The sequence below is a fragment of the Podarcis raffonei genome, chromosome 10 (genome assembly GCF_027172205.1).
Source record: "Podarcis raffonei isolate rPodRaf1 chromosome 10, rPodRaf1.pri, whole genome shotgun sequence".
Classification (NCBI taxonomy): Eukaryota; Metazoa; Chordata; class Lepidosauria; order Squamata; family Lacertidae; genus Podarcis; species Podarcis raffonei.
Window position 1 is genome coordinate 47252918 of NC_070611.1, and position 26252 is coordinate 47279169.

The 26252-nt window shown below is 44.9% G+C and overlaps 2 protein-coding genes across 3 annotated transcripts in view; both read left to right on the top strand.

Annotated features, from left to right (window-relative positions):
* The first annotated feature begins 431 nt into the window (after nucleotides 1-431).
* LOC128422325 (extracellular serine/threonine protein kinase FAM20C-like) lies at nucleotides 432-14117 on the top strand. The gene is made up of 10 exons (XM_053406203.1): nucleotides 432-1180; nucleotides 2417-2580; nucleotides 2901-2979; nucleotides 4700-4792; nucleotides 5092-5207; nucleotides 5881-6061; nucleotides 7573-7682; nucleotides 10303-10384; nucleotides 12012-12071; nucleotides 12612-14117. Exons 1-10 carry the CDS (start codon nucleotides 705-707, stop codon nucleotides 12886-12888), a joined length of 1638 nt encoding a protein of 545 aa, XP_053262178.1. The 5' UTR covers nucleotides 432-704; the 3' UTR covers nucleotides 12889-14117.
* A 9503-nt stretch (nucleotides 14118-23620) lies between these two features.
* SUN2 (Sad1 and UNC84 domain containing 2) overlaps nucleotides 23621-26252 on the top strand; it is a 28253-nt gene continuing 25621 nt past the window's right edge. The window contains exon 1 of one of the 2 annotated variants that reach the window (XM_053407302.1): nucleotides 23621-23997. The gene's annotated coding sequence lies outside the window, so the exon portion shown is untranslated. Of the gene's footprint in view, nucleotides 23998-24347; nucleotides 24531-26252 lie in introns of those variants that run through there. The other variant, XM_053407303.1, reaches the window with a different exon arrangement.

The following is a 26252-nucleotide window of genomic DNA, read 5'->3' on the forward strand; positions in this document are numbered from 1 at the left end:
GAGCGGGCAGTGCCTCTATTGCGCCTGAGAATCCTAGAAACTTGTTTTAATTCTTCTTTTCTTTTGTGGACAGTTGTTGAGCCACTGCAGCTTTTCAGTGAAGCTCGAACTTTTAAAAATGGATGAAGGAAGAAGTCATATGAATTATGTAGGTGGAGAGCTGACAGTGTTTATAGGTGAAAGGAGGGAATCAATATGTGAGCCTGCTGGGACGATGGGGTTCCACAAGAGTTTGTGATGCAATAACATAATTCGAAGAGATTTGTGGCATTGACCAATCTGCTGCTATCAATCTGGAGTTTAACTAGTTCATGTTAACCTTGGCACCACTTGCTCTTCCCTTATCAACATCATTAAATTCATCTGCAACCTCCTTTTTTACCCTTTTCCTGCTGAGGATTTCTATGTGAGCAGAATGATTCCTAGCAGAAGCCACATACAAGACCCAGAATTATTTATTTATTTTGCCTTGGGAAGGATTGTCATAGCATAAGTGAAGAGGTTTTGTTTTTTATAAGTAATATTTTGCTTTAAAAAAAAAGAGCTTCTACTTTTTCCTTTGGATTCCCAAAGCTGGAAATAAACCTTAGACAACATCCTTTACATCCTTTCGAGTGAGGATCAAATTGCAGATTATTATTTTTTTACTGACACGTGGACCTTTGTCATACATTTGTGCTACTGGCATCCAGGGCTTCACAAGGATGGTGCACCACCTGCCTTCTCTGTTCCAAAGGAAATTTAAAGTAATTCTCTGTTTTCTGCTCCTTTTGGCTCTCCTGGTACACATGGTGTTGGATCTGACGCTCTCCACCGGCCTTGATTCTTGTGGATGTACCCGCAAAGGAGAAGATCAAACTAGTCCCGCGTTATCAGCCCAGAATAAGTTAAACCTGAGGATTCTCCAGGACTTCAGTGGCAGCAACAGCTCCCTGGAGAAAGGCGTTCACTCACCAGAAGGCGTACCACTTGGAGGTAGCAGGGGCAACATCCCCCTCCAAAGTTACAACTTCGAGCCGAAAGAAGCAGAAGAAAAACCAACATGGACAGGCAGGTCCAAACTGGCTGCGCTTTTTGACCATCCGCTCTACAAGATTCCAATCCCAAAAGTTATGAAGAAAGACAAGCTGTTTGCTACCAGACCGAAGGTGAAGATGTTTGTGAGAAGTAGCAATGAATGGTGAGAGGCTCTTGGGGTTTTTTTCATAGGGACAGCTGGGTGGCCCATGCAATTTGGTATACATCCTCTGCAGGGATGGCATTCATGGAGTCAAACCCACTTCATCATATCTGACAAAATGGGCTTGAGTCCACCAAAGCGTAAAGGTAAAGGTAAAGGGACCCCTGACCATTAGGTCCAGTCGTGGCCGACTCTGGGGTTGCGGCGCTCATCTCGCTTTATTGGCCGAGGGAGCCGGTGTACAGCTTCCGGGTCATGTGGCCAGCATGACTAAGCTGCTTCTGGCGAACCAGAGCAGCACACGGAAACGCCGTTTACCTTCCCGCCGGAGCGGTACCTATTTATCTACTTGCACTTTGACGTGCTTTCGAACTGCTAGGTTGGCAGGAGCAGGGACCGAGCAACGGGAGCTCACCCCGTTGCGGGGATTCGAACCACCCACCTTCTGATCGGCGAGTCCTAGGCTCTGTGGTTTAACCCACAGCGCCACCCGCGTCCCTATCCACCAAAGCATATGCCATAATAAATATGTTAGTCTCTGAGATTCCATGTTACTACTTAATATAGGGATACATGTTGTTTCATATTGAGTTAGACCAGCAGGCCATCATGTCTACCCTTGATGACTGTGGCTCTTCAGGGTCTTAGGCTGAGATATTGCCTCTAGATATGGAGAAAACAAATTCCACCATGGAGTCTCTGCCCCTGCCATTTTCTGATCTCTCAAGGCAGCTGGGCCCAGAATGTTGGCCTGCTGTTTGATAAGCACAGCTAGATATACATGGGGGCTCAAGCTTCTTTGCAACATTTTCAGACAGGCCATGGCTGCCTGTTTTCCAATTAAAGCATGCAAAGGCCTCCTTTCCATCCCCTCACCTCACAACAGCCAGCCAGTACACTCAGTCCTCACTGGCCTGCTTTTCTCCCTCCTCCACCCTGGGCTCTTTTTCCTAAAGGGTTTTTGTGTGTGTACATTTGCAAACCTCATGATACCCCTGAATAAGCATGCTGTTCATTCTAGTGCTGTGGGGGGACGGGGACCTGATAATTTTATTCTCGCATTCATTAATGGAGAATTGCAAAAGAAGATGCATAAGAAATTTTTGGTCCTGCGCGAGATCATTCCCTCTTGCTTCTCAGTAGCCAGATTTCTGTTACCTTCTGGAGCTCACTAGCCTATGATAATATATGTGATTGTTTTTGTGTATTGTGTGTGGGGGGGTATTGGATCTGCAGGGCTAGCAGCAACAAGGCACATGCGAAGCTTCCAAAACATGATGCCAACCCTGCTTGGCTCCAGTTCTACACTGGCATCAATCGCTATGAACTGTATGCCCGCCATGACCCTGCTCGCCTTGCCACGATGGAAGATTTGGCCATGCAACCAATTGTCAGCTCAGGTATTCTGTGCCACATTCGGGTCCCTTGACTGCTCATACTTGCTTTCTTCTCACTTCTCCCTGCCTGTTTGCCTTGTCCGTCCCCCCTCACTCTTTCAATCTCCACTTGTTTCTCCCTCTCAGTTTGACACCCGGCCTGTTAAACCATCCTGACAAGAGTCTTGTGGGAAGGGGGATGAGCTGCTTTCTGGAATGTTCTGCCTCAGTGCTAAGCACCAGAGCAGACTCTGTTAATATTTAATTCCAGGTTGTTTCGTCCTCATTCTCAAAACTGGGAAAGGTGGCGACTTGAGCCTTGTTCCTTCTTATTGTAATTTCAGTTCAAAAGCCTGGAGGGACACAACTGAAGCTGATCATGACCTTCCCCAACCATGGACAAGCCCTCTTCAAGCCCATGAAGTGAGTAAGGAAGGCCAGCAATGCTTTTAGAGGCCCTGTACCAATATCCTGGGTCCATGTTCTTTTTCATGCATGGCAATAACCTGTCGATAGACTCCACCTGGAAATCAGATTGTGCTTGGAACCTTCCAAACTTTGAGTTAATTAGTTACCAGGCAGCCTCTGTGTAGCAAGAGGGTGAGGGTGACCCCCTTCATGCCAGTTCTCCAAACAGAGCTAAAATCAAGGCTGTGTTTGGACATAAACCTCTGGAGCAACTGTAGTGAAGGCTCCTCCTTTGATTACCACATCCCTGGAGAACCATCTCTGCCACCTCACACTCTTTATTTATTAAATTCCTATACCACCCTTCATCTGAGGATCCCAGGGCGGTTTGCAAATACAATAATATAACCTCACTGCACACTACCAAGTATTGTTGGCTGAAACGGATGCTTTCCCTTCATCATTGCCCAGATTCTTCAGCAATGGCACAAGTTTAGACTCTGGACTTAATGGCCTTTGTAACGCCACATTTCTAAGCAAACTGGGATTTCAATAGCCCTAACCCAGTGATGGAAGCGTTGTAATACTGTCTCCTGAAATATGGGATCTTGCAGCCTTGGGGTTGGGTTAGGGGTGCAGTTCTTCCCTGGCCATTGGCACTCACCACTGTCGCTTCGCTAATAGTCAAAGCAAACAGTTTTGATGGACCATAAAGCAAGTGTTTCTATAGAATTAATTCTGGGATTTGTGGACCATCGTTCAACAACATCCTAACAATGATGCAGCATAAGATAAACCTAGGCCGTTACTGTGGAAATGGCAGAGAGCCATCGATCACCTTGGATCAGTTTTAGCTCCCGCAGTAAATGGCGAACTCAGCCCTCCATGTTGTGGTTTGTTTCTGATGGAGAGGTGCGACCTCTGGTGGTGAAAGATGTGAAATGTTGTGCTATGTTGTTCTCAATGGACTCCTCTCCCCTTTCATTTAAGGCCACAACAATATTGTTTCAGCCTTGGCCAGTGGTGCAGTTAGGCTGTTTTAGACTGGAGGACCTCGTAGTCTTACATCCCTTTCCCCTTCTTCAGATGAGTAACGTGTATTGTTTCACTTGCTTCAAAACCAGGGCAACTATTGGGGGTGGGATGAGAGCTTCCTGTTCGTTATACTGAAATGGGCTCTAGACTTCTATGTCAGAGTTTGCATAGCTAGGATTAAAATTTCAGGGTTTCTCCAGACAGGTGGGTTTTTTTCCTTGTGGGTGTATCTTGCAATATTGACACAATAACAGTGCATTAATGGTGGGTTTATATTGGGCTGACCACAGACCATTCCACATTATCAGTTGTTCCGTGATGCTTCCATTACATTATTGTATTACTGCTGTCTGAAGGGACCCTCTTGCACTACTATAGTGCAACTAAAACAGGACACACATACATGCTGCTCTGGAACATTTGTAGTATAAAAGGTTGCAGAATTTCAGCAGGACGTTACAGGGCATGCACCAACTGGAAACGTAGTGGTATGTCCATCCCTGAAACTATTGCAGGTGCAAAGAGTATTGAAAACAGAATCATGTATGTAAATTTGAGCACAAATCACCATGAACACCCAACAAAAGGGATGTATGCAGTGTGCAGAGTGACTATGAGTTGCAAAAGATGTGTGGGCTTCAGTTCAACACTCGACAATGAACATGATAACCCACCCCATCTCTTCTTGCCCTCTCCCCAGGCAAACCCGAGATCAGGAGACTCCAGCAGATTTCTTTTACTTCTCAGATTTTGAACGGCACAATGCAGAAATAGCAGCCTTTCACCTCGACAGGTGAGTCCAGCACAGTGCACTCTCCTGTCCTGTAGGGTACGGCAGACTCCTGCCAAATATTATCATTATCATTGATTTATCAATTCTAAACAACCATCTCAAGGCAATTTACACTAAAGATAGTGTCCAAGACAAGTATTAGTGCGAAGCAGAAAAGCCAGGGCTATTTTCCAAACTGATTGTATGTTCTCTGATAACGAGCGTTTGTGTAGGATTTGTTGTCTGTGTTTAGAGTGTTTATTTGGTCCAGCTGCAAACAGAATTTGTTTCATTCTCCCATTTTGCTCATTTCTGGGGAGGATCCTGGATTTCCGAAGAATTCCCCCCGTTTCTGGCCGTTTGGTGAATATAACCAAAGAAATCCGTGATATCACAACGGACAGTAAACTGTTTAAGACTTTCTTCATCTCCCCAGGTGAGCACTCTGTCCCCTGTTCATCCCTCCTTCGTAATATGAGCTCTACTGTGTAGAACAGGTGTGGGGAACCTATTGCTCCCCAAAAGTTGGTGGACAGCAGCTCCCATCATCCCTGATCACTGGCCATGCTGGCTGGGACAGATGAAGGGGAGGAGGCCAACAGCCTCCAGAGGGCCACAGGTCCCTCAACTTTGGTGTAGACCGACTGTGCTAGCCATGTAAGCCATTCTCCCCTCCTGTTATGCTGCTTTGCACCCACAAGACCATAGCTGTCAAGCGTCCCTTATTTGGCGGGACAGTCCCTTATCCCAGCGCCATGTCCCGCTGCTGTCCCTTAAATAAGCTACTGAAGGTAATGGGGCCCTTTCTATGTCCAGCTGTCCTTTGTCAACAACAAATAGTTGCTGTTTTTTGTGTTGAATATATGCTATATGGTAATTTATGGACCTAATAGGTATCTAAAGCCATTTGCATGCAACAAAATATGTATTTCATCAAAGTAATTGTTGATCCCTTATTTTGGCTGCTGATCCCTTATTTTTGAGGCTGCTGGTCCTTTATTTTCAAATCTGTAAGTTGACAGCTATGCACAAGACATGTGGTGGCATGTTGACGAGCTGTTGGTATTCCCTGACTTTTGCTTTCCTCCATTTTGCGTGGGTCAACCCAGCCGGCAACGTCTGCTTCTTTGGCGTGTGCTCCTACTATTGCTCCACGGAACATGCTTTGTGTGGCAAGCCAGACCAGCTCGAGGGCTCAATGGCAGCCCTCCTGCCGGACAAAGAACTGGCCGACCGGCGTTCGTGGAGAAGCCCCTGGAGGCGTTCTTACTCCAAGACCAAGAAAGCTCAGTAAGTAAGCTCAGGTGCAGAGGGAGGACCAGTATTGAACGAGAGATTGTGAAAAGCAAGTTCTGGATGAAGAGAGCCAAAGGAGAAAATTGATGAGCCAGGACAGCCAAAGACTGAGGAAGCAATGTATATATGTCCCTAAACTGGGGCTGCCCTAGACATTGACAAGTCTGCATGGGGTGCTGAATCTATATTCCCCCAACCCTCCAATTTAGGTGACACCATCAAACTTCCCCATATCTGTTCAGCACTTCTTAGCTTGCCTTTTCTCCATCACTTCTAACTAGTTCTTATGTGCACAATGTAGCTGTGCTCTGTGGTGGTGAAGTAAACCAACCAGCAGACTGGTTCAGAGGCTCATTCAGGGCTGGTTGGCTCTGTCAATATACTGGAAGGGTAGCAGGAATTCCTGAAATGAATGTGCTCATGGGATAATATGAAATGGTGGTATTTCTATGATTTTATGTTGCTGGAGCCACACTGAATGGCTGGAGCAACCCAGTCAGATGCGTACAAATTCGGGGTACAAATACAACAACAACAACAGATTTCTTATGCATTTATTTCATAAATACAATACTGCTTTATTGTAAATGTTTGAAAAAGTAGCAGTACAAGCAGGAAGAATTAACTCCCCCTTAGCTAGGGGGTGAACAAATGCTGATCTGTTTTCTGTTGGAGACCATCTCCTGAGTTATTTTTGTTTCAAGCTCCGGAGCCATTGCTGCTCCACAACCTTGACTCTAAAAGCCAGTGCCACAAAATTGCATTACATATTCAACTCAAGAGGCCCCGACTCTGCTGTTTGTGGTCTCAAAGATCTGCAGCTGTACCTGAAAAGGCTCAAACAGAATTTATGTAATCACACTTAGCAGCTGTGCCCTGTCAGGGTGATGGATACGTTGACAAACGATGAGATGACCTGGGGGAGCTAGAGAGGCTATAAGGAAGGGTGGAGACAGTTAATAATAATAATAATAATAATAAATTTTATTTATATCCTGCCCTCCCCAGCCGAAGCCGGGCTCAGGGCGGCTAACAACAATAAAACAGTACAAAAGTACAACACAAACAACACTCTAAAATCATTCATTATAAAATTAATTAAATTCAAGCCACTGGCCACCATTGGGCCAGAGCTCCACGAAGATTGCCGAGGGAGGGAGTCAGGCTGTGCCCTGGCCAAAGGCCTGGCGGAATAGCTCTGTCTTGCAGGCCCTGCGGAAAGATGTCAAGTCCCGCAGGGCCCTAGTCTCTTGTGACAGAGTGTTCCACCAGGTCGGAGCCACAGCCGAAAAAGCCCTGGCTCTAGTTGAGGCCAGCCTAACTTCTCTGTGGCCTGGGACCTTCAAGATGTTTTTATTTGAAGACCGTAAGTTTCTCTGTGGGGCATACCAGGAGAGGCGGTCCCGTAGGTACGAGGGTCCTAGGCCGTATAGGGCTTTAAAGGTTAAAGGTTTCTCCCCACCATATGCAACTAATGATAACCTTTCATGACTATCTGTTCTAAGGTGGGAATCAGATGATGATTACTGCACAGAGGTACGACAGACGGCACCATATGACAACGTATCCCGACTCCTCAACCTCATTGACATGACTGTGCTTGACTTCCTTATGGGTGAGCTTGGGTACATTTCCTCCTGCGAGCTGCACTGCATTTGGGGATGGGACCATGGCTTAGGGGTAGAGCATCTGCTTTGCATGCAGAAGGTCACAAGTTCAACCCTTGGCACCTGCAGTTTAAAAAAAGGATCACAGAAGGGTGCCTTATACAGAGTCCGACCATTGGTTGCAGCTCTCCAAGATTTCAGACAGGGCTCTCTCCCAGTACAGTGGTACCTCGGGTTACAGACACTTCAGGTTACAGGCGCTTCAGGTTACAGACTCCACTAACCCAGAAATAGTACCTCGAGTTAAGAACTTTGCTTCAGGATGAGAACAGAAATCGTGCAGTGGTGGCAGGGCAGCGGCGGTGGGAGGCCCCATTAGCTAAAGTGGTACCTCAGGTTAAGAACAGTTTCAGGTTAAGAACGGACCTCCGGAACGAATTAAGTTCTTAACCCGAGGTACCACTGTACTACCATGACACAGCAGGATTCGAACCTGGGACCTTCTTTATGCCCCTCAGAGCAGGCAGTCCAGGGGTAGATGGACAAAAAGTCTGAGCTGCTTCCTTTGTCTCCCAGTTTCTGACTGCTACAACCCTTTCCTTTGTGTCATCCCAGTCCTTTAGCTCAGCCTTTAATAGAGAGACTTTGCCTCATTGCATTTTATTCTTAGGCTCGATGGAAACTCAGCAGCACTGAGAGTTCCTGAGAAACAAATTAACTCTGTCTGCGTACATCTGCCTGCCAGCCAGCTTCCCTGCAATAAGCATCTCTGGCTGTGCATTGTGTTAATATACGTGACTAGAACACAACCCGCTAAGCAGATTGAGTTGCGTTTCCCATTGTTTAGTTCTCACCTGTCTTTTGACATCTCCTTATTCTCCAGCGCACCTCATTTCATGGGACCATATCCTTGCACCTTTCCCCACCCCCCTCCAATCCAAATTCGTACATTGGATGAAGTAGGTTATTTGCCAGTGAAAACATGTCACAGTGAGTCAGGGAAGGGCTTGGATCATGAAGTTAATCAAGGAAAAGCTTTTGGTCTCCTCCTTCTCCCTGAAGCCGCCTCCACCCTTCTCAAAAAGCCTCTCTTAGGGGGGTCAGGGGTCCTTCTGAACAATGTGGGGATGGGGCTGCTGGAGTCAGAGGCAGGCTGGGATAAAGTGACCAACATGATGCCCCCAGACACTGTCCTTGGCGACTGCCGAGGCCTGCTGACCCTCCCATATTTAAAAAAAAAAAAAGATTGAAGGGGGTTGGTTGCCTTCTTTTCTTTTCTTCTCTTCTGTTTTATTTATTTATTTTATTTACTTTCAAACCAATTTGTAATTTTTAAAAAAATGAAAAGTGGTAAATAAATACTTGAACTAATTAATCACCACTACTGCCATCACCATCATTTGATGTATTGTTCATTGCCAGATTTTTTCCCCCTGTGAAGCGGGTATTTTCTGGTGCACAAAATAGTTTCTTAGATTTCCCAGTGGAAAAAGAGGTTGGGAACTTCAGAATTAAAGAGCACATGGCCTCTGTTCTTGATCAGCTACATTCCTTATATTCTAAAGATTCCCCCCCCCCCTATATACAATATGCTGCCCTGGGCTCCTTTTGGAGGAAAGTCAGGATGAGAAAGAAAGAAAGAAAGAAAGAAAGAAAGAAAGAGGCTCTTATATTGTTCTCATCCTTACTCTTTCTCTTTCCTCAATTTGACAATACCAGTGGCAGTTCATCTTAAGTCTGTGCCACTCACAGCATTTTATTGGGGGGGGGGTTGCATCTGATTTGCCCACCATTTGGCTATGGTGTAACAAGTTACATAAACTGGATGGATTCCCCTCTTTTCATCCTTTTGTCATCGGTGCCAATAACTTAGGCTGATTTGTTATTTCTGTCCTTGAGATCGCTTCTGCTCCACTTAATACTTCATAATTACTTCTGCCCTATCTAACAGCTTTCAGGTTGCACCCACTGACCAGTTAATAGCTGGGCATTTCATTTATTCATTTATTTTATCTCTCTGCTGAGGATAGTTCAAGAGTTCAGGGGGGGAGGGGGAGGGAATAGGCTTCCTCTAGGATCCTAAACATAGGTAAGGGCCCCTGGGCTAAACAGTCATGCCTTACACCCACAGAATCCTGGGAACTGTAGTTTGTTAAGGGTGCTAAGAGCTAGAACACTAGTCCTCTCACAGAACTACAATTCCCAGAGTTCCCTGGAAGCCACTCTCTTTTTAATTAGCATCAGATGAAGAGTTTTGATGACCTCAGGCTGTTTGGGCCTTTCTAGTTTGCCTGAATAAAACACAGGGCTTTTTTTCAGCCAGAACTTGCCAGAACTCAGTTCTGGCACCTCTCAGGTGGGTGCCATTGCCATTCTAAAAGAATGAGGGAGGTGTTCATGGTGAGTTCCGGTACCTCTTTTTCTAGACAAATAGTATGGAATAAGGATATTGTCTGATAATTGCTATTTGATATTGTCTGCAGTTTTTTCTTCTTCATTTGGTCTTGGAATTTATATCCTGCCCCAAGATCCTCTCAGGGTGGACTTCTCTAATACCTTCTTCCTCTTCTTCCTCCTCTGATTTCTGCTGTCTGCCTCCTCTTCTATAATTCTTGTCTCCATGTGTAGGAAACATGGATCGCCACCACTATGAGACCTTTGACAAGTTTGGGAATGACACTTTCTTCCTTCATCTGGACAATGGCCGAGGGTGAGAATGCAACGTGCTTCCCTGTGTGGGCGAGGGACTAGGGGAAGCTTTTGAGCTCTGTCCTACAATGATCTGCATTTTGAAGAAAGGGCTAGGGTATTCCTACTTCAGGCTGTTATTTGAGATGAGCTGCTTTTCTGGGAGTGAACTTTGAAAGCAGGAACTTACAAGACAAGGATCTAAAGCAGGCAAGAACCAGAGTATAAGGTGGCCCTGTGGCAGGTTCATGCTGAACTGCTCTTAGCAAACCATTATTTGACTATATCAGGCAGGGCCAGTCCTACTGTAAGGCAGAGTGAGGCAGACAGTAGGTGCTGCAGCCCTGGGAAAGTGGCGAGATGTTAGAGGGCTGAACTATGCCACATGGCCTGCACTGTACCTTCCAAGTTAACCTGTTGTCTTCAGAATATCGTTATTATGATGTTTGTATCCTGCCTTTCCTCCTCCCCATTTTATCACCCAACCAACCCCAGGAGGTAGGCTTGGCTGAGACAATGACTGGCCCAAGATTACCCACTGGGCTCCATGGCTGAATGAGGAGTTGAACCTGGGTCTCCCAGATTCTAGTCCAGAACTCTAATCACTACACCACACTGGCTCTCAGATGTGGCAAAGCATGCTGCCCAGTTGCCAGTGTTGATGCAAGATTTGATTGCAAGCCCAGTCAGCTTTTGTATATGGAGTTGGGGAGCGATGTTATCTTGTTCTTCACCGCAGGTGGTGTAATGTCTTGGACTTGACCTGTTGGAAAGTGCTCGATGGCTGATGTTAATGACAGACCCACAAATTCTAATGAAGAAATGCAACTCAGTTTTAATGTGGCGGCGATGTAATCAAAAGCTCTTTCCAGCTGACCCAAAGATATTTGTCTTTTAGAAGACTTGTTAAAGTTCCCAGGATTGTTTGGGGAAAGCCACAAGCTTTAAATGTGCTTTAAATGTATGGTGCAGACATACAAACTTGACACACTTTGGAGAAGATGGCCTTGTAGTTTGTGATACTTTCAGAATTGGGTTGTTGTTTTTTAGGAACAAAAATCTCTATACCTTAACAGAAAGAAAGGAAAATCCTTAAAATTGTATAGTTATTTACTGATATCAATTCAATATGTGGGAGGGGGGACATTAAGTGGTCTGGCTGTCCTCCAACTTCCCCATTCCATACCATTTACTCTTCCCTTCCAATGTCCCTTCCTGATATAATTATAAGATACCCTGAATACAGCAAATAACAGCTGGAGAGTACAAAACTGTTTCTACACAGGAATGGAAAAGTTGTAGTTCTCCATCTGTTGCTGGACTCCAGCTCCCATCAGCCCCAGCCAGTGTAGCCAGATGGTCAAGGATGAGGCCTCTTAATAGTCCAGCAACATCTGGCGGGTCACATTCCTGCTCTCCACCATTCTAATATCTACCCAAATATATTAATTCTGCGGGGAAAGTAAACTTTGCAACAAGATTATGAATACAGCACTGCACAAACACACCTAATCTACATGAATTGCAACATCATTTGCAACATTTGGACTTTTAAATATCAAAAGAAGTATTTATTGAGCAAGTTAAACACTCCCAAAATAGCATCTCCCAAAAATAGAGAAACCATCTGTGCCTTTTGTTCTTCTCAGGTTCGGGAGACACTCCCATGATGAAATGTCCATTCTGGTTCCACTTCAGCAATGTTGCATGTAAGGATTCTTTTCTCCCATCTTGTTTATACTTTGTCTTTGGAGGGGTTATAATTAAGAAAGTCTTATTATTTTGAGGTAGGTAATATTTTTGGATTTGTAGACCAAAGTGATCTCAGTGTTTAGGTTAAGGATTTTCCCCTGATCAGATTGTAGTGGCACAGAAGGGTGTGGGTGTGCCATTTGCCTCCTGTGGTTAAAACAAGGGACCTTTTATGTAGGACAACAACTGAGCAAAAATTTCATCAGATATGAAAGCAGACTCAGCATTTCCTCCACCCTGAAACACTTGTGGCATGATACTCTTGCTTTCAGGTTCGGGATAAATATGGAAGAAGTTATTTGGCAAGAATCCATAATGTTTGTGATTAGTCTGACCCTATAACTTCTTGCCCACACTCACCCCTGCCTCTGATGTGGTTCTGATATCCCAAGTCTGTGCATGTACTAATGGAAATGCTCAATGTGACGTTTCTCATGGTTTAAAAACGTTGTCCTTCCTCTTCCTTGATTTTTTCCTATTGCTGTTGATGGATCCAGTATAAAAAAGTCAACGTTCTTGCGCCTCCAACTGCTTGCTACGGAGCCTTATCGCTTGAGTGACGTCATGCGTGAGTCCTTGGCCACTGATCACCTGTCACCAGTCTTAGCAGAGCCTCACCTGAAGGCACTGGACCGGCGGCTCCAGAAGATATTAGACATGGTGGAGAACTGCATGAAGAAGAGTGGAGAAAGCCAGGAAGTCCTGATAAATGACTTAAAAGGACAGCAGTATACATCCTCAGAGCTGCGAGACAAGAGAAGTAGCGCTGCATGAAGGGGATGGATCCCCAGCCTATTCAAACACACCTCTTTCATGCTACCTCTTACATTCAAGCCTTGCCGTATGGAAGTCACTAGTCATTCTGTGCTACAGTGTGGACATAAAGGGGTTAGGGAGCAACCAAGGGAGAAGGGAATGTGGAATATCTTAAACGAACAAGAGGGAGGTCCTGGAAGCAAAACTTGGACCAAGTATAAAAGGGAAAACTGTGAGCATTCAAGCTCTTTAATTGTCCTGAGACTTGCAGTGAAGCCTTGGAAGCCTGATGGGCAAGCTGTGGTCTGAATGGAAGGATAGTTAAAGCAGGAGTAGCCCACATGGTGCCTTCCAAATGTTGGTGGACTACAACCCCCGTCATCCCCTGACCACTGGCTGGAAGTGATGGGAGCTGGAGTCTAACCACAGCTGAAGGGCATCATGTTGGCAACCCATTCAAGTTATTAATGCTCAGCGGAGCTTCATTTCTGTTCCTTTGTAGCTATAAGAAAGGAATGTGCTTTCTCTCCCTCCTTCCCACTTCTCAGAGCAATCTATACAGCCAAGAATCTCTCTCATATTTATTCTCTTGCTATTTATTTTGAGCCATTTGCAGTGCTTTGGGCTTCTGTGTGGAAGCGTGAACTCTGTCCAACCTGCCATTGTTAACTATGTTAGCTTGCCTGGGGATGAAAAAGAAGTGAGACTATGTGCGCTCGTCTTGATCTTGCCAGGTGTTGCTAACATGCTTTTCAACCCACTTCAGTCCCTGATTGAAGGTGCCAATAAATCATAGGCTGAAGGGACTTCAGGCCCCGTTGTCCTAAGATACTGATGCTGTGAGCAAGTTCATTGCTGCTTTTATCCACAAGGCTCCCTGATCTCTACTTGTGATCAAAGAAGAGAGGGCAACAGTACTATGGGCTATGCAAAACTCTAAGAGTGCCTAGAAGCAGCAGTAACGAAAGCAGCCTCCTTTCTCATAAAACATTACTCCTAGACCAAGGTCCATCTAATTATTATCACCATCATCATAAACTATCACCACCACCGCGGTTTTTTCCCTTGGAAAAGCAGCATATAAATCACGCAGTCAGCCCTATTGGTTTATTTGTAAGCCGCCTTTCCTGGGGCAAACTATTCCCAAAGTGGTTCACAGTGATGTCAGAATAGAACACAATAATAAGAAAATGCATGAAGCACAACAAAAACAACTACTGTAGGAAGCTGCCAGATACCAAACTCCTTGTCCAGGAATGTCTGCTCTGACTGGAAGCAGCTGTCTAGGGTCTCAGTCAAAGAAAGTTATTTTATGTCATCTCCAGTGACCTGATCTTTTTAACTGGAGATGTCAGAGGACTGAACTTGGGAACATCTGCGTGCAGAACCGTGGGCTGCAACCTGTCCTGCTTGCATAATGGGACTTCCTCTCCCAGGCTTCTCACCGTGTGCCCCCCCACCGTGCCCCCAATCTGTTCTGGTATTTCCCCTAACCCTCCAGAGTAGATCTGGGGCTTCTACTGAGCTATGAACCCTCCCCAAGCATTTCAGTCAGCTGTTCAGCATTCTATTTCCCCCCACAGTGGCCAGCTAGGTGGAAATAACATGTACTCTGTAGGAAGATCATCATGTGTAACAATTGCATGCGTGGCACTCTCCCTGTGAGTTATAGACACACTGAGATCCCACAGGCAGGCACAGCTTCCCAGCCTATGGACATTCAGGAGAAAACCTACTGAATCATAGAATTGCAGTGCTGGAAGGGACTACGAGGGTCATCTAGTCCAGCCCTGTGCAACGCAGGAATCTTTTTGCCCAACTTCAGGGCTCAAACCCACGATCCTGAGATTAAAAGTCTCATGCTGTACCAACTGAGCTATATATTTAAGCCTATGTTGTTAAATGTGATGATCTGACATGTGACTGCCCATTAATTAATGGATGGGCCTTCTGTGTAGAAATTTTGTAATGTATAAAGCAGTTCCGAATGTGAAAAGTATAAGGATCGATGCAGATCTGGGCCAGTTAAGTGCCTGTGTAGAGGCCACTTGCGAACCCCTTGCACACTGCTTTTAATTCTAGGGGGGAAAGTCATAGTGCACATGTAACAAAGCATTAAAGGAATTACAAATTATTTCAGTAAGGTTTGCAGGTCCTTAGAGAAGCCAAGAGCCAAGGCCATATTGCCTGCTGCATATGTCAGAGTGCTGGTGTTATGGTTATTAAACTCTGATCCCGTCCAATTTATCTGCTGTTTCTCTCATTATTTTCTCAAAATAAAGACTGAAGCGCCCTAATGCGAGAAAGCACCCTTGGCAACAACCTCAGGAACAATGAGCCCGTCTGCTGTTGCTTATTCAAACTGTACTGTTGCTTTCTCTGAAAATATTGCATTGTGCCTACTAATTGGCCCTCGGTGTTCATAAGGGCCTTCCTTTTCAACAGTTTCTTGTAGCAAGAGGTTTTTCGGTTCCCATGAAGTTGAATAAATATGACGAAAATAGAAGATACATGCAATATTCGACATGGGTTGCATTTCACTAGCTAAATTATCTCGGCTCCAAGCCTCCATCTTAAACCCAAAGGTTAAGCTCAGCACAAGACCAGGCTGCTGGTTTCAGGGACCCACCACAGTAGAGGGCTTACTGACGACAGTGTCTGGCAAGCCACCTGCTATTTTAATTTCCCACAATGCCCTTGAGTGTTGGGTGCCCCAGTGCATTGTGGGAAAATTTTAGTGGTGGGTGACTTCCCAGACTCACCCACTGTCACTAGCTGGGGGAAAAGGTAGGCTGGAGGGGAAAACAGGTGTCAGTGGTGGTGGGACCAAGGCAGGAATATATGCCAAGGCAGACATCAGGGCTTTTAGAAGCTACTTGAGAGTATTTGACTGACACCAAGCCTGCTTCAGCAGACCCATTTGGTCTACCTTGTTTTCAATCAGTTGTGTGTTTGTGTAAGTTCTATATCCGTGACATGCAGACATGTTCTACTAGATAAATTGATCGCTACCCCTTATCTTCCATATGTGACTCAGGTCTTTTCTAATTCGCAATGCAACCAAAGCCTGAGTGGCTCAGAAGCACACAAGTCTTATTTAGTAGATTGGAAAATCTCTCTTATAATTGAAGAATGATGGAGAAGAGCTGTAGTTTGGAAGTCAACTTTCTGGAATTAATCCTGCTTATGTGGCAGTAGACAGGGTTCGCTTTGTTATGAGAGAACTAAATGTCCCTGACAATTAGTAGGTCATCATGAACTTTTATTTAGCCTTGACAGTTCAAGCTGGTGGGCAGTGTCTTAAATCACAGAGTCTCTCTCTCTGTGTGTGTGTGCAGGGTGTGTTGTGTCCGAGGTTGCAATCCTGTGCAGACTTTCCTGGAAGTAAGCCTCACTAAGTACTGTGGAACTTACTTCTGATTAGAAACTGCATTGAATGGAGCTGCATTTGTTTGTTTGTTTTCTTTTTCCTGAATGAACCTTTTCTTTTACTTTGTGTTATAGTAAAGCAGGGAAGGTAAACCTTTCAGCTTCAAGGACTGCCTGTCTGAGTGCCCCCCCCGGGGGGGGCTCCTCCTGACTGGTGTTTTATTGTGAGTGTATTCTGTTGTTTTTTTTAAGATATTTATTAAGATTTTCCAATTTAATACAATAAAAAAAATAAAAAAGAAAAAAGCAAAAAAGTTTAAAAACACATAAAGTTCGCAATGCTTATTTTTCAATAACATATTTCACTGACCTCCTCATACCTCCCCTTCTTGTATTCCAATTCAAGTTGTTAGTTCAGCAAATCCTTATCAATAATTTTTAACCTATTTCTTTACCCCCCTTTTTTCCCCCATATCACTCACAACATTACAGCTAAAAACCTCTTAATTTCTATCCCACATCATTCAACATTCATTAATTTTACAATATTTCTGTAAGTAATCCTTGAATTTCTTCCAATCTTCTTCCGCCGACTCTTCTCCCTGGTCACGGATTCTGCCAGTCATTTCTGCCAATCCCATACAGTCGATCATCTTCATCTGCCATTCTTCCAGAGTGGGTAAATCTTGCGTCTTCCAATACTTTGCAAAGAGTATTCTTGCTGCTGTTGTAGCATACATAAAAAAAGTTCTATCCTTCTTTGACACCAATTGGCTGACCATATCCAGGACAAAGGCCTCTGGTTTCTTCAGAAAGGTATATTTAAATACCTTTTTCAATTCATTATAAATCATTTCCCAGAAAGCCTTAATCCTAGGGCACGTCCACCAAAGGTGAAAGAATGTACCTTCATTTTCTTTGCATTTCCAACATTTATTATCGGGCAAATGATAAATTTTTGCAAGCTTGACTGGGGTCATGTACCACCTGTATATCATTTTCATAACATTTTCTCTTAAGGCATTACATGCCGTAAATTTCATACCGGTGGTCCACAACTGTTCCCAGTCCGCAAACATAATGTTATATCCAACATCTTGTGCCCATTTAATCATTGCAGATTTGACCGTCTCATCCTGAGTGTTCCATTTCAACAGCAAGTTATACATTTTTGACAAAATCTTAGTTTTGGATTCTAACAGTTCTGTTTCCAATTTAGATTTTTCCACCTGGAAGCCGACTTTCTTATCTGAATTGTAAGTCTCCATTATCTGATAATAATGAAGCCAATCTCGCACTTTATCTTTTAATTTCTCAAAACTCTGCAGTTTCAGTCTATCTCCTTCTTGTTCCAAAATTTCCCAATATGTCGGCCATTTGGCCTCCATATTGAGCTTTTTCTGAGCTTTAGCTTCCATTGGTGACAACCACCTTGGGGTTTTATTCTCCAGTAAATCCTTATATCTAATCCAAACATTAAACAATGCTTTCCTGATAATATGATTTTTAAATGCTTTATGTACTTTAACCTTGTCGTACCACAAATATGCATGCCACTATTGTGAGTGTATTCTGAAACATATTCTTGATACAATAATAGTGCCTTAATGGTGGATTTATTTTGCTTTAATTTGTTCGGCAATGCTATCTCAGTGCGACCACATCATTGCTGTCCATAGTAGCTACCACACAACAAAAGTGGGTCAAAAATAAAGTGAAACATTTGTGGCATAAAAAAACTACAAGATTCCAGCAGGAAGTTACAGGATATGCACTGACTGGAAATGAAACAGTTTCACAATCCCATAACTTTTGCAGGTGCAAACTGTATGGAAAGTGGGATTGTGTGTGACTGCCCCAATAGCATAATGAGCACAAATCATTATGAATGTGCGATAAAAATGATATTTGTACGCCCTCCCCTCTCTCTCTCTCTCTCTCTCTCAAACACACAGACACACACACACGCGCACACACACGCACACACACAGTCTCTTTCTCTCACAGACACAGTCTCCCCTATGCTCAGCATCACAAACAAACAGCCTTCTCTTCACTCTCATATATAGACAAACAGCCACACAGCTCTTCTCCCTTACTTTAACCTTACCTTTACACTCGCACACTTGTAAAGCTCTGGCCCAAGTCCACATGACAATTAGAATTTTATACCACCTCTCCTATTCCTGGGTTAGATGGGAAATTGTTCTGATGCAGTGTAAAGATGTATTTTCACATTCTGTTGAATTCCAGGATGAATCGCAGAATGGTCCTGACTGAGTGGGAACAATATGGCACAGGGCAGTTCCACAACAATGTGCTCTTAGCTTTCCCTGTAATATCATGCCTAGCTCTGACCATGTCACAGATGGATGTTTGCAGAGAGATGTACAGTCTAACTTGTGAGGAAATGTCAGGAAATGTGTGCATTTCAACAAATTGTGAGATTTACCTCTTGGTTTTGGGGCACTTCCAGATTGGGATCTTCTACTGTAAACAGATCATAAGGATTGGATTTCTCTTTGCACATGTTTTGCACGTTAGCTTCTACCCATTCCCATTTTTTAAGTCATGGATATTGATTGCTATGCCACCCAGAAAATTGTCTGTGGACAGACGCCAGCTGCCTCAGCCTGAAAAGCAAAATGAGCGCCGCACCTCATAGTCATCTTTGACTGGACTTAAACATCCAGGGGTCCTTTACCTTACCTTTACCTGCTATGCCACTGCTTGTCTTCCACACCAGTGGGCAGATCTTGACACAATGTATGTGGTCGGCTGCTTTTCTGTCCCCTCAAATATTCCTCCTCTGCCTTCTGTTTCGGACATGTGCACAGGTATTCTGTTCCTGTACATGCACACCTTAATATATACCGGTATATTCACAATGGCCCAAATGGAAGCTTATTTTGTGTGTGTGTGCAGGAAATGTACATTTCCATTTAGTTCTTTTATTTTTATGTTTATTCTGCCCCTGTCTTCCCTCCCCCACTCCTGCAACAGAGGACTCCCTTGTGTTAATTAGCCAGGGATTATAGGACTTTGCACTAAGGATCATTAAGCTTTTGGTATGGGGAGAATTAAAGGGGAAAAGGGCAGAGAGGACACATTTCCAACACCATTCTGATACCATTTGTAGAAAACAGAGAGGACATGCCCATCGCATGCCTAGGGTGATTTCCCTCAATCTTTTACCATTTCATTCCACCAAATAATACATTTAAAAATTAAATTACATACAGTTTAAATGGAAATCCTATTTATCCACCAGCATCATATTAGTATGCCTGGATGGCTCAGTTGGTTAGAATGTGGTGCTGATAATGCCAAGGTGGCAGGTTTGATCCCTGTATGGGAAAGCTGCATATTCCTGCTTTGCAGAGAATTTGATTATCCTCAGGTTCCCTTCCAACTCTACAGTTCTATTATTCAAGGCTCAGGACAATAAATTCTCTCTTAGTTCCACTAGAGGGAGTTAGATTCTAATCTCTAGCATCATTTCATGCCAAGAGTGTAGCTGGAGTAAGGAGAACAAAGTACTGCTTAAAACTGTTGTGGGTTTGGGCTTTTTTCTTAAATTGTGTTAACTTCAGGCCTGTGCTTAGGTGTTCTCTTTCCTCCTTGTAGCAATGGAATAGATTGTCACACTGCCAGATTAAAAGAACTAAATAAATCTGCCTTGCTTGTTGAGGATTTATGGCTATAATTTTGGATTCTAAACAGGAAGGAAAGGTGACAGAGGCTGCACTTATCTAGGTACACCAGTAGAAGGAATAGACAGGAGAGAGCGCTAGTAATGAGTGCACTAGTGTAGTAATCCAATTGATTATGTTTGTTCCAGGATTTTACTTGTACTGGGAAGTACCCAGCACACAAATGGGTCCTTCTGATTGCTCTGCAACCTGTTTGTTCCTCAGCACTGAATGCAGAACAGGTCCTTACAGCAGTTCCTTCACACATGAAGGGCATACTAAGCAACTTACATTTCCTGTCTTGGCCCTTTCATCTCATCCTGCTCTAACGGAAGAGAGAATTGAGGTTGTTATAACAAATACGTATTTCCATCTGGCTGTAGCTGAGGAAGAGGTGAGGCCGCAAAACCCATCCATTGGTTCAGATCACCTACTGTTTTGTGCCTCTCCTAATGAAACTGTTCTTAGCGGCCATTCTACTTGGTCATTGTGCTACTGGAAAGATTTTTTTGGTGCTCAAGTTTCCTTGTTTTCATTTTCTTTCTCTCCCCTCCCCCTTTCCTTTTGTGCCATGTATTTTTGGTTGTAAGTCCAAAGGCAGCTCCTGTATCATTTTTAAAATCTTTGTACAGCACCTACAACATTTTAATAGTTTGGGGGGAATCCTAGTTACTGAACATAATGTCTTTCCTGCCCACGTCTCTTTGACAGCACACGGTTTTAACTATGGAAAGGTGAAATAGAAATAAAATTATGTATGTATGTATGTATGTATGTATGTATGAATGAAATAGTCCTATCAGACTATATGCTGGGTTCCTCCAGACTGTCACTATTTTCCAGGAGGGATTCGAGCACATAACATAAATGTAAGTTTGTGTAGTTAAAGTGGATTAAAGCGCTTTGTCATCCCGCAAGCAAATCAAGATGAATGCTCATTGCTGTATAACTGCTCTGCAAACAAATTGGAACAAATGCTCAGTAAGGACTGGGCATAGTCTCTATTCTGTGTAAGCTTTGTGCAAGCAAATCAGGCCAATTGCTTACTAAAGAGGTCCTCTGGAGGAGCCCTCTAATGATACACAAGGAATCTGTATATACATGCTGCAGCTGCTTTTCTAAGGAAAGAAGTTGTCAGGGAACTGCCATCGGAGCCTAGGGTGGAGGTAAGGCTCCCTGACGATGCAGGAGAAGGAACCAGCAGGGAGAGAGAGCAAGCTTCCTTTGAGGAAGGAAATAGGAGGGACACCAGGAAGCAAGAGGAGACTGCGGAGGGAGGGCTCCGAGACTCTTCCACAGAGAGCAGCAGGGAGAGCCCAGGACCTCCGTTGGGCACGCCCACTCTGCGCAGGAGACTTCCACGCAGAGAGGCTAGGCGGAGACTTGGAGTGAAGGAATTTTTATGTTGGAAGAAGTTCAGAAAATGCCCACTGACGGATTCTGCCAGTGACTGAGACAGTCATGGAGAAAGGGCTGTCCAGCCAGGGAAAGGTTTATCCAGGCAACGTTGCCTAGAGCTGCAGCACCTTTTACGCACAAGCAACCCCCAATTCCCTTTACAGAAGTCATGCAAACAGGAGTCAGAAAAGGGGTGTAATTGGTATATTTATTTATGATACCCCAGGGTGCCCATCCCTTTCACTAACTGAGACGAAACAGGAATATGCTGCCTACTGCCTGCCCCACTCCTACCCCACCACTGGAGTGCAAGAGGCAGCATCCCACCACTGGAACGTCCCCCTCTCACTGAAATTCAGTGCTCCCGAAGCGGTGGGGTGAGTGGGGTGCTGCCTCTTGCGCTTCTGCCACCTGAGGCTTCCACAGGGTGGGTGGGCCAGCTCTGATGATACCACAATAGCCTGCAGAACCCAGATAACATTCCTGGTTTCTCCCTCCGTTCTTCCTAGAAGTCATCAACATTTGGTACCTGGGTATTTCTATAAGATGGGCTGCCACAGGGAATCCATGCCTAATCTCTGAGCAAATTATACATTGTTGGTTGCAAACTGATTATTGATTATACTTTTTATTTTCTTCCCCTGCTCTTTTGGCCTCACAAACGTGTGCTTCAGGATAACAGGAATCACTGATGGACTTACACACATCATAAATTAAATAAAACAAGTCCATTCATTTAGTTGTGCTTAAGTGAAAACAGTGTTCCATGCACTTTTGGCATTTAAGGCTTGAGTTCTCACAGTGGCCAACCACAGGGGCCTGGAGGAAACCCACTTGCAGGACTTGAGCACAAGACCACTCTCCCCTCTGGTGGCTTCTAGCAACTGCTATCAAAAGTTTACTGCCTCCATTGTGGCAGTAGCCACTGTTAGTCTGTTCCTCCATTAATTTGTCTAATTTGTCTATCTAGGTTGGTGGCCATCACTGCCTCATGTGGAAGCAAGTTCCATAGTTTAACTATCCACTGCAGGAGGAAGTCATTTCTTTTAATCTGTCCTGAAACTTGAGGCACCAAAGGTGAACAAAAATCTCTTCTCCCCTGAAATAATTTATGTTGTTTTTTTACTGCCTTTTTGAAACAAATGTTGCTCTTATTATGTAATTGCTTTTTTATAAAAGTCATAAGGTCATATGGTTATAATGGTTAGGGGATTTTTATCTGGGGGCTTTCTAATATAGCTTGTGGAACAAATTGTGGTTAAAGATGCTAGCAGAAAGAACAGGTGTTATGTGCTTTTACAGAAATTGTGGTTAAGAAGAACACCAAGAAAACAAGGTATTGACATGCTTCAGTGAAATAAAGGAACATGGCTTTACTGTATTGCTAAAAACAGTATATAAGGGGCTTTGGGGAACGGGAAAGTGAATGGTGGTTGGATTTGACATTGCAATAGAATAGGCGGACGCGATAGGTGTAAACTTCACACGCCCCTTTCTTAGTGGGCAGCGAAGGAGGGACTTGCGCTCAGGAAAAAGGGTTTATATATATTCATGAATATATATATATATATATATATATATATATATATATATATATTCATGTTTTGGTGTGTGCCTGCTTTTTCAGGTCATCCACCTTGCAAGTCTCTATTTTCAATAAAATATTGCTGCTTCATCAACTTTGCCCGGACTTTATTTCAGAAGGGGTCCTAGGACTTAAGTCCTGGGGGACCAGTATTTGTATCTTACACCCCCCTCCACTTTCAACATGATTTATTGACAGGATGCTCCATGAGCTCCACATTAGAGCAATACTTTCATTAGGGCCAGCATGCTTTTCTAAAAAATAAAAAAGCGTCCGGTTTCGAGTTTCGTCAGAACTATTCATCATGGTTAACGAGGAAGAATATCTCAGCTGTTTCATTTTATTCTTCCCCGTCCAGAGAAGTCTACTACCGAACAGCATTGCAATAAAAATAAATACGCTTTCACTTTTCCTGCTGGACTTTTTTTGCGGCGCTCCCCACAATCGCTTCGAGGAATTTTTTAAAATACTGTACTGTATTACTATTACAGTGTTTTATTGTAATTTCTGCCCGCTAGAGGCGCTTTCCGCGCTCAGCCTCCAAGGGGCGGGGCGGAGGAGAGGGGCGGAGCCACCGCCTGTCGCAGCTTAACCCGCCGCCGGGGCCGACCTCCTCTTACGCAACCGGGCAGCTGAAGCCAGGAAAGGGAGCTGGCGAGGAGGCGGGCCCGACGCGTGCTTTTTGTTCAAACCCTCCAATGGGCGCAGGCCGTCGGGAGAGATTGACGGCGTAGGTCAGGTGCGGCTCTTGCCAATAAGCTCCCGCTGCTGGGATTTGACAGACGCACGCACACAAAACCCGGGCCATATTGTCGCCGTGCGGCTTCTCTTTAGCGCTCGGAGCAGGCGGGACCGGAGGCGGCGGCAGCAGCTCCTGAGGATTAACTTAATTAATTGCAAAAAGGATCCACCAAGCTGACCTCGCGCACATCCCCGCGAGGGAAAAGGGCTCTTGAGGGTTTTTATTTCCCATCCGTATTGTTGTCGGCATCTCGGGCGCTTTGCGGGATAAGTTTGTGCGCTTCAGGAGGAATCCCGGCTTGGAGAGGCAGAGGACAAGAGGAGACCGGAGAAGAAAAAAAGGTGGCGCCCTTTTGTTTCGTCTTGTTTTTTCCTCTGCCCCAGAGTCAAGCTCCCCTTGCGCTGCTGCCCCAAGTCCTCCCCGCCCCATTCCCCAGAAGTCACCCCAGGCGAGCCCCCTCGCGCTCAGCCGCCCTGCCTTGATTTCTTTCCCTGGCCCGGAACAAAGCGCCACTTCTCCTCCTTTTCTGCCGCCTCTTTTAATGTCCCCCGTTTAAACAACAATATGAAAAGACACTCCGAATTGTTCCGCCGTTTATCTCTCGGCTTATCCCCCCCCCCCATCCTTGCAAGGAGCAGCGACGACCCGCCTCGCGCATGCTGCTTTTGTTGTTGTCCTCGCGAGGCACTGGCAGCTGCGGCAGATCGGAGGGACTTTTCCTTGGCAGGGAGACGCGTTGAGGAGGGGAGCGGCCCCATCCCTGGCATGTTTTGCTTGGGTGTAACGCTCCTCGAGTTCGCCGGGACTTTCTCTTGGAAGTCAGGGGCTGCCGCCGCCGCCGGAGGAGGGTGTTGCAGGGAGCAACGCGAAGCGGGTAGAGAAATAGGGAGCAGGGTGGGACTTCCTGAGGACGCCCTCCCTCCGCCCTCCCCGCCTGGCCGCCGGTTGCGGGTAGCTCAGGACGCTTCATTCGACTGGCTCGTTTTTATTTCCCCCCTCAGATCTGCTCCCGGGTCCCGCTCGCTCTTTCTTTTACTGTTTGTAATTGGCTTGAGTGGTCCCTTCAGAAACCGTTAGTCCGCGACCGGTAACTCGCAACGGCAGCCCTTGCCAACCTGGTGCCCGCCCTCCATAAAGTTCAGGACTACAACTCCTATCGCCCCTGACTATTGGCCGTGCTGGCAGGGGCTGAAGGGAGGAGTAATAATAATAGTAATAATAATAATAATAATAATAATAATAATAATAATAATAATAATTTTATTATACCCCACCCATCTGAGTTTCCCCAGCCACTCTGGGTGGCTCCCAACAGAATATTGATATTATTAATAAGAAAGTGATCAAACATTTAAAACGTCCCTAAACAGAGCTGCCTTTAGATGTCTTCTAAAAGTCGATAGTTGTTTATTTTTTTGACATCTGATGGGAGGCCGTCTGAGGGCACTCAGTCGACAAGCGAAAGAATTTTAAAGGGGGTGGGGAGGTTCATACCCACTTGAAAGCCTGACTTCAGTGGTGGCTCATTATTAGGAAGGGGGGGAAACAGGACTATTTTGAAGAGTGTTTTTATTTATTATATTTGCTACTCCACCCCTTCCCCATACAGAACTTGTGAGGGTAAAATGGCACCCTGAGTTCTGTTGTGGTAGGTTGGACTGGAAGAGTGAAGTGACTGGCCCAACGCCACCCAGGTAACTTCATGACAGGATTTGAACACATTCCCGGCCGCTACCACTAGTCCTTGTCCAACCATGATGGGGAAGCGGATGACAATGGACAATTTGGACTTCAGTTCCTGTCAAGACAGCCAGTGTGTTGTAGTGGTTACAGTGTCAAACTAGGCTGAGAAGTAGATTAGGCTGAGAGGCAGTGAGCTTCATGGCCTAGTGGGGATTTGAACCCTGGTCTCCCAGGTCCTTGTCTGACACACTAACCGCTGTACTGTACTGACAGCCTTTGCTGTTATACTTTGTTCAGTGGCTTCTGCACATGTTCCAAGGTTAGAGAGTCAGCCTTTACATTGGGAGCAAGTTTCAGGACCTGTTCTTTCTTTTTGCCTTTGCAAAAACCTGAACTGGGCCCTGAAAGGACTCCCTTTTCCCCGGATGTCTCAGTCATTCTCCTTATTGGGGGGAGGGTGGGGGTGAAACTTGGTAAGAAAGGAAGGAGCAAGGCAGTTTGGCACATGCATAGGAAGTAACTTGACAGAGGTCCCTTATAATCTGCTGCTTTTCCCCTTCCTGTTCTGAAAGGAGGCCAAAACTGATCCCTGGAGTTAGCATACATGCTTTCTATTGTATCCCCCCAGGGATAAGTGCTGTTTCCTAATAGCACTGAACAGATGCCTTTGTACTTTTCTTTTGCTCTTTGGGATTTGATGTAAATGCCTCTTTACTTTGCGCCCACATGGAGTGGGGAGGAGTCTCTTGTGGGCTGCTGTAAAATGATGGAAAGGGGTGTGTGGAGCATAATAAGCCCTGTTTGCAGTATAGTTCTAGGCAAGTACAGGAACAGCTTGAGCATCCTGCTTCTGTGGAGGGAAGGGATTTATTTATAATTTTTTTACAAGGATCCAGGGAAAGGGATCTTCTGC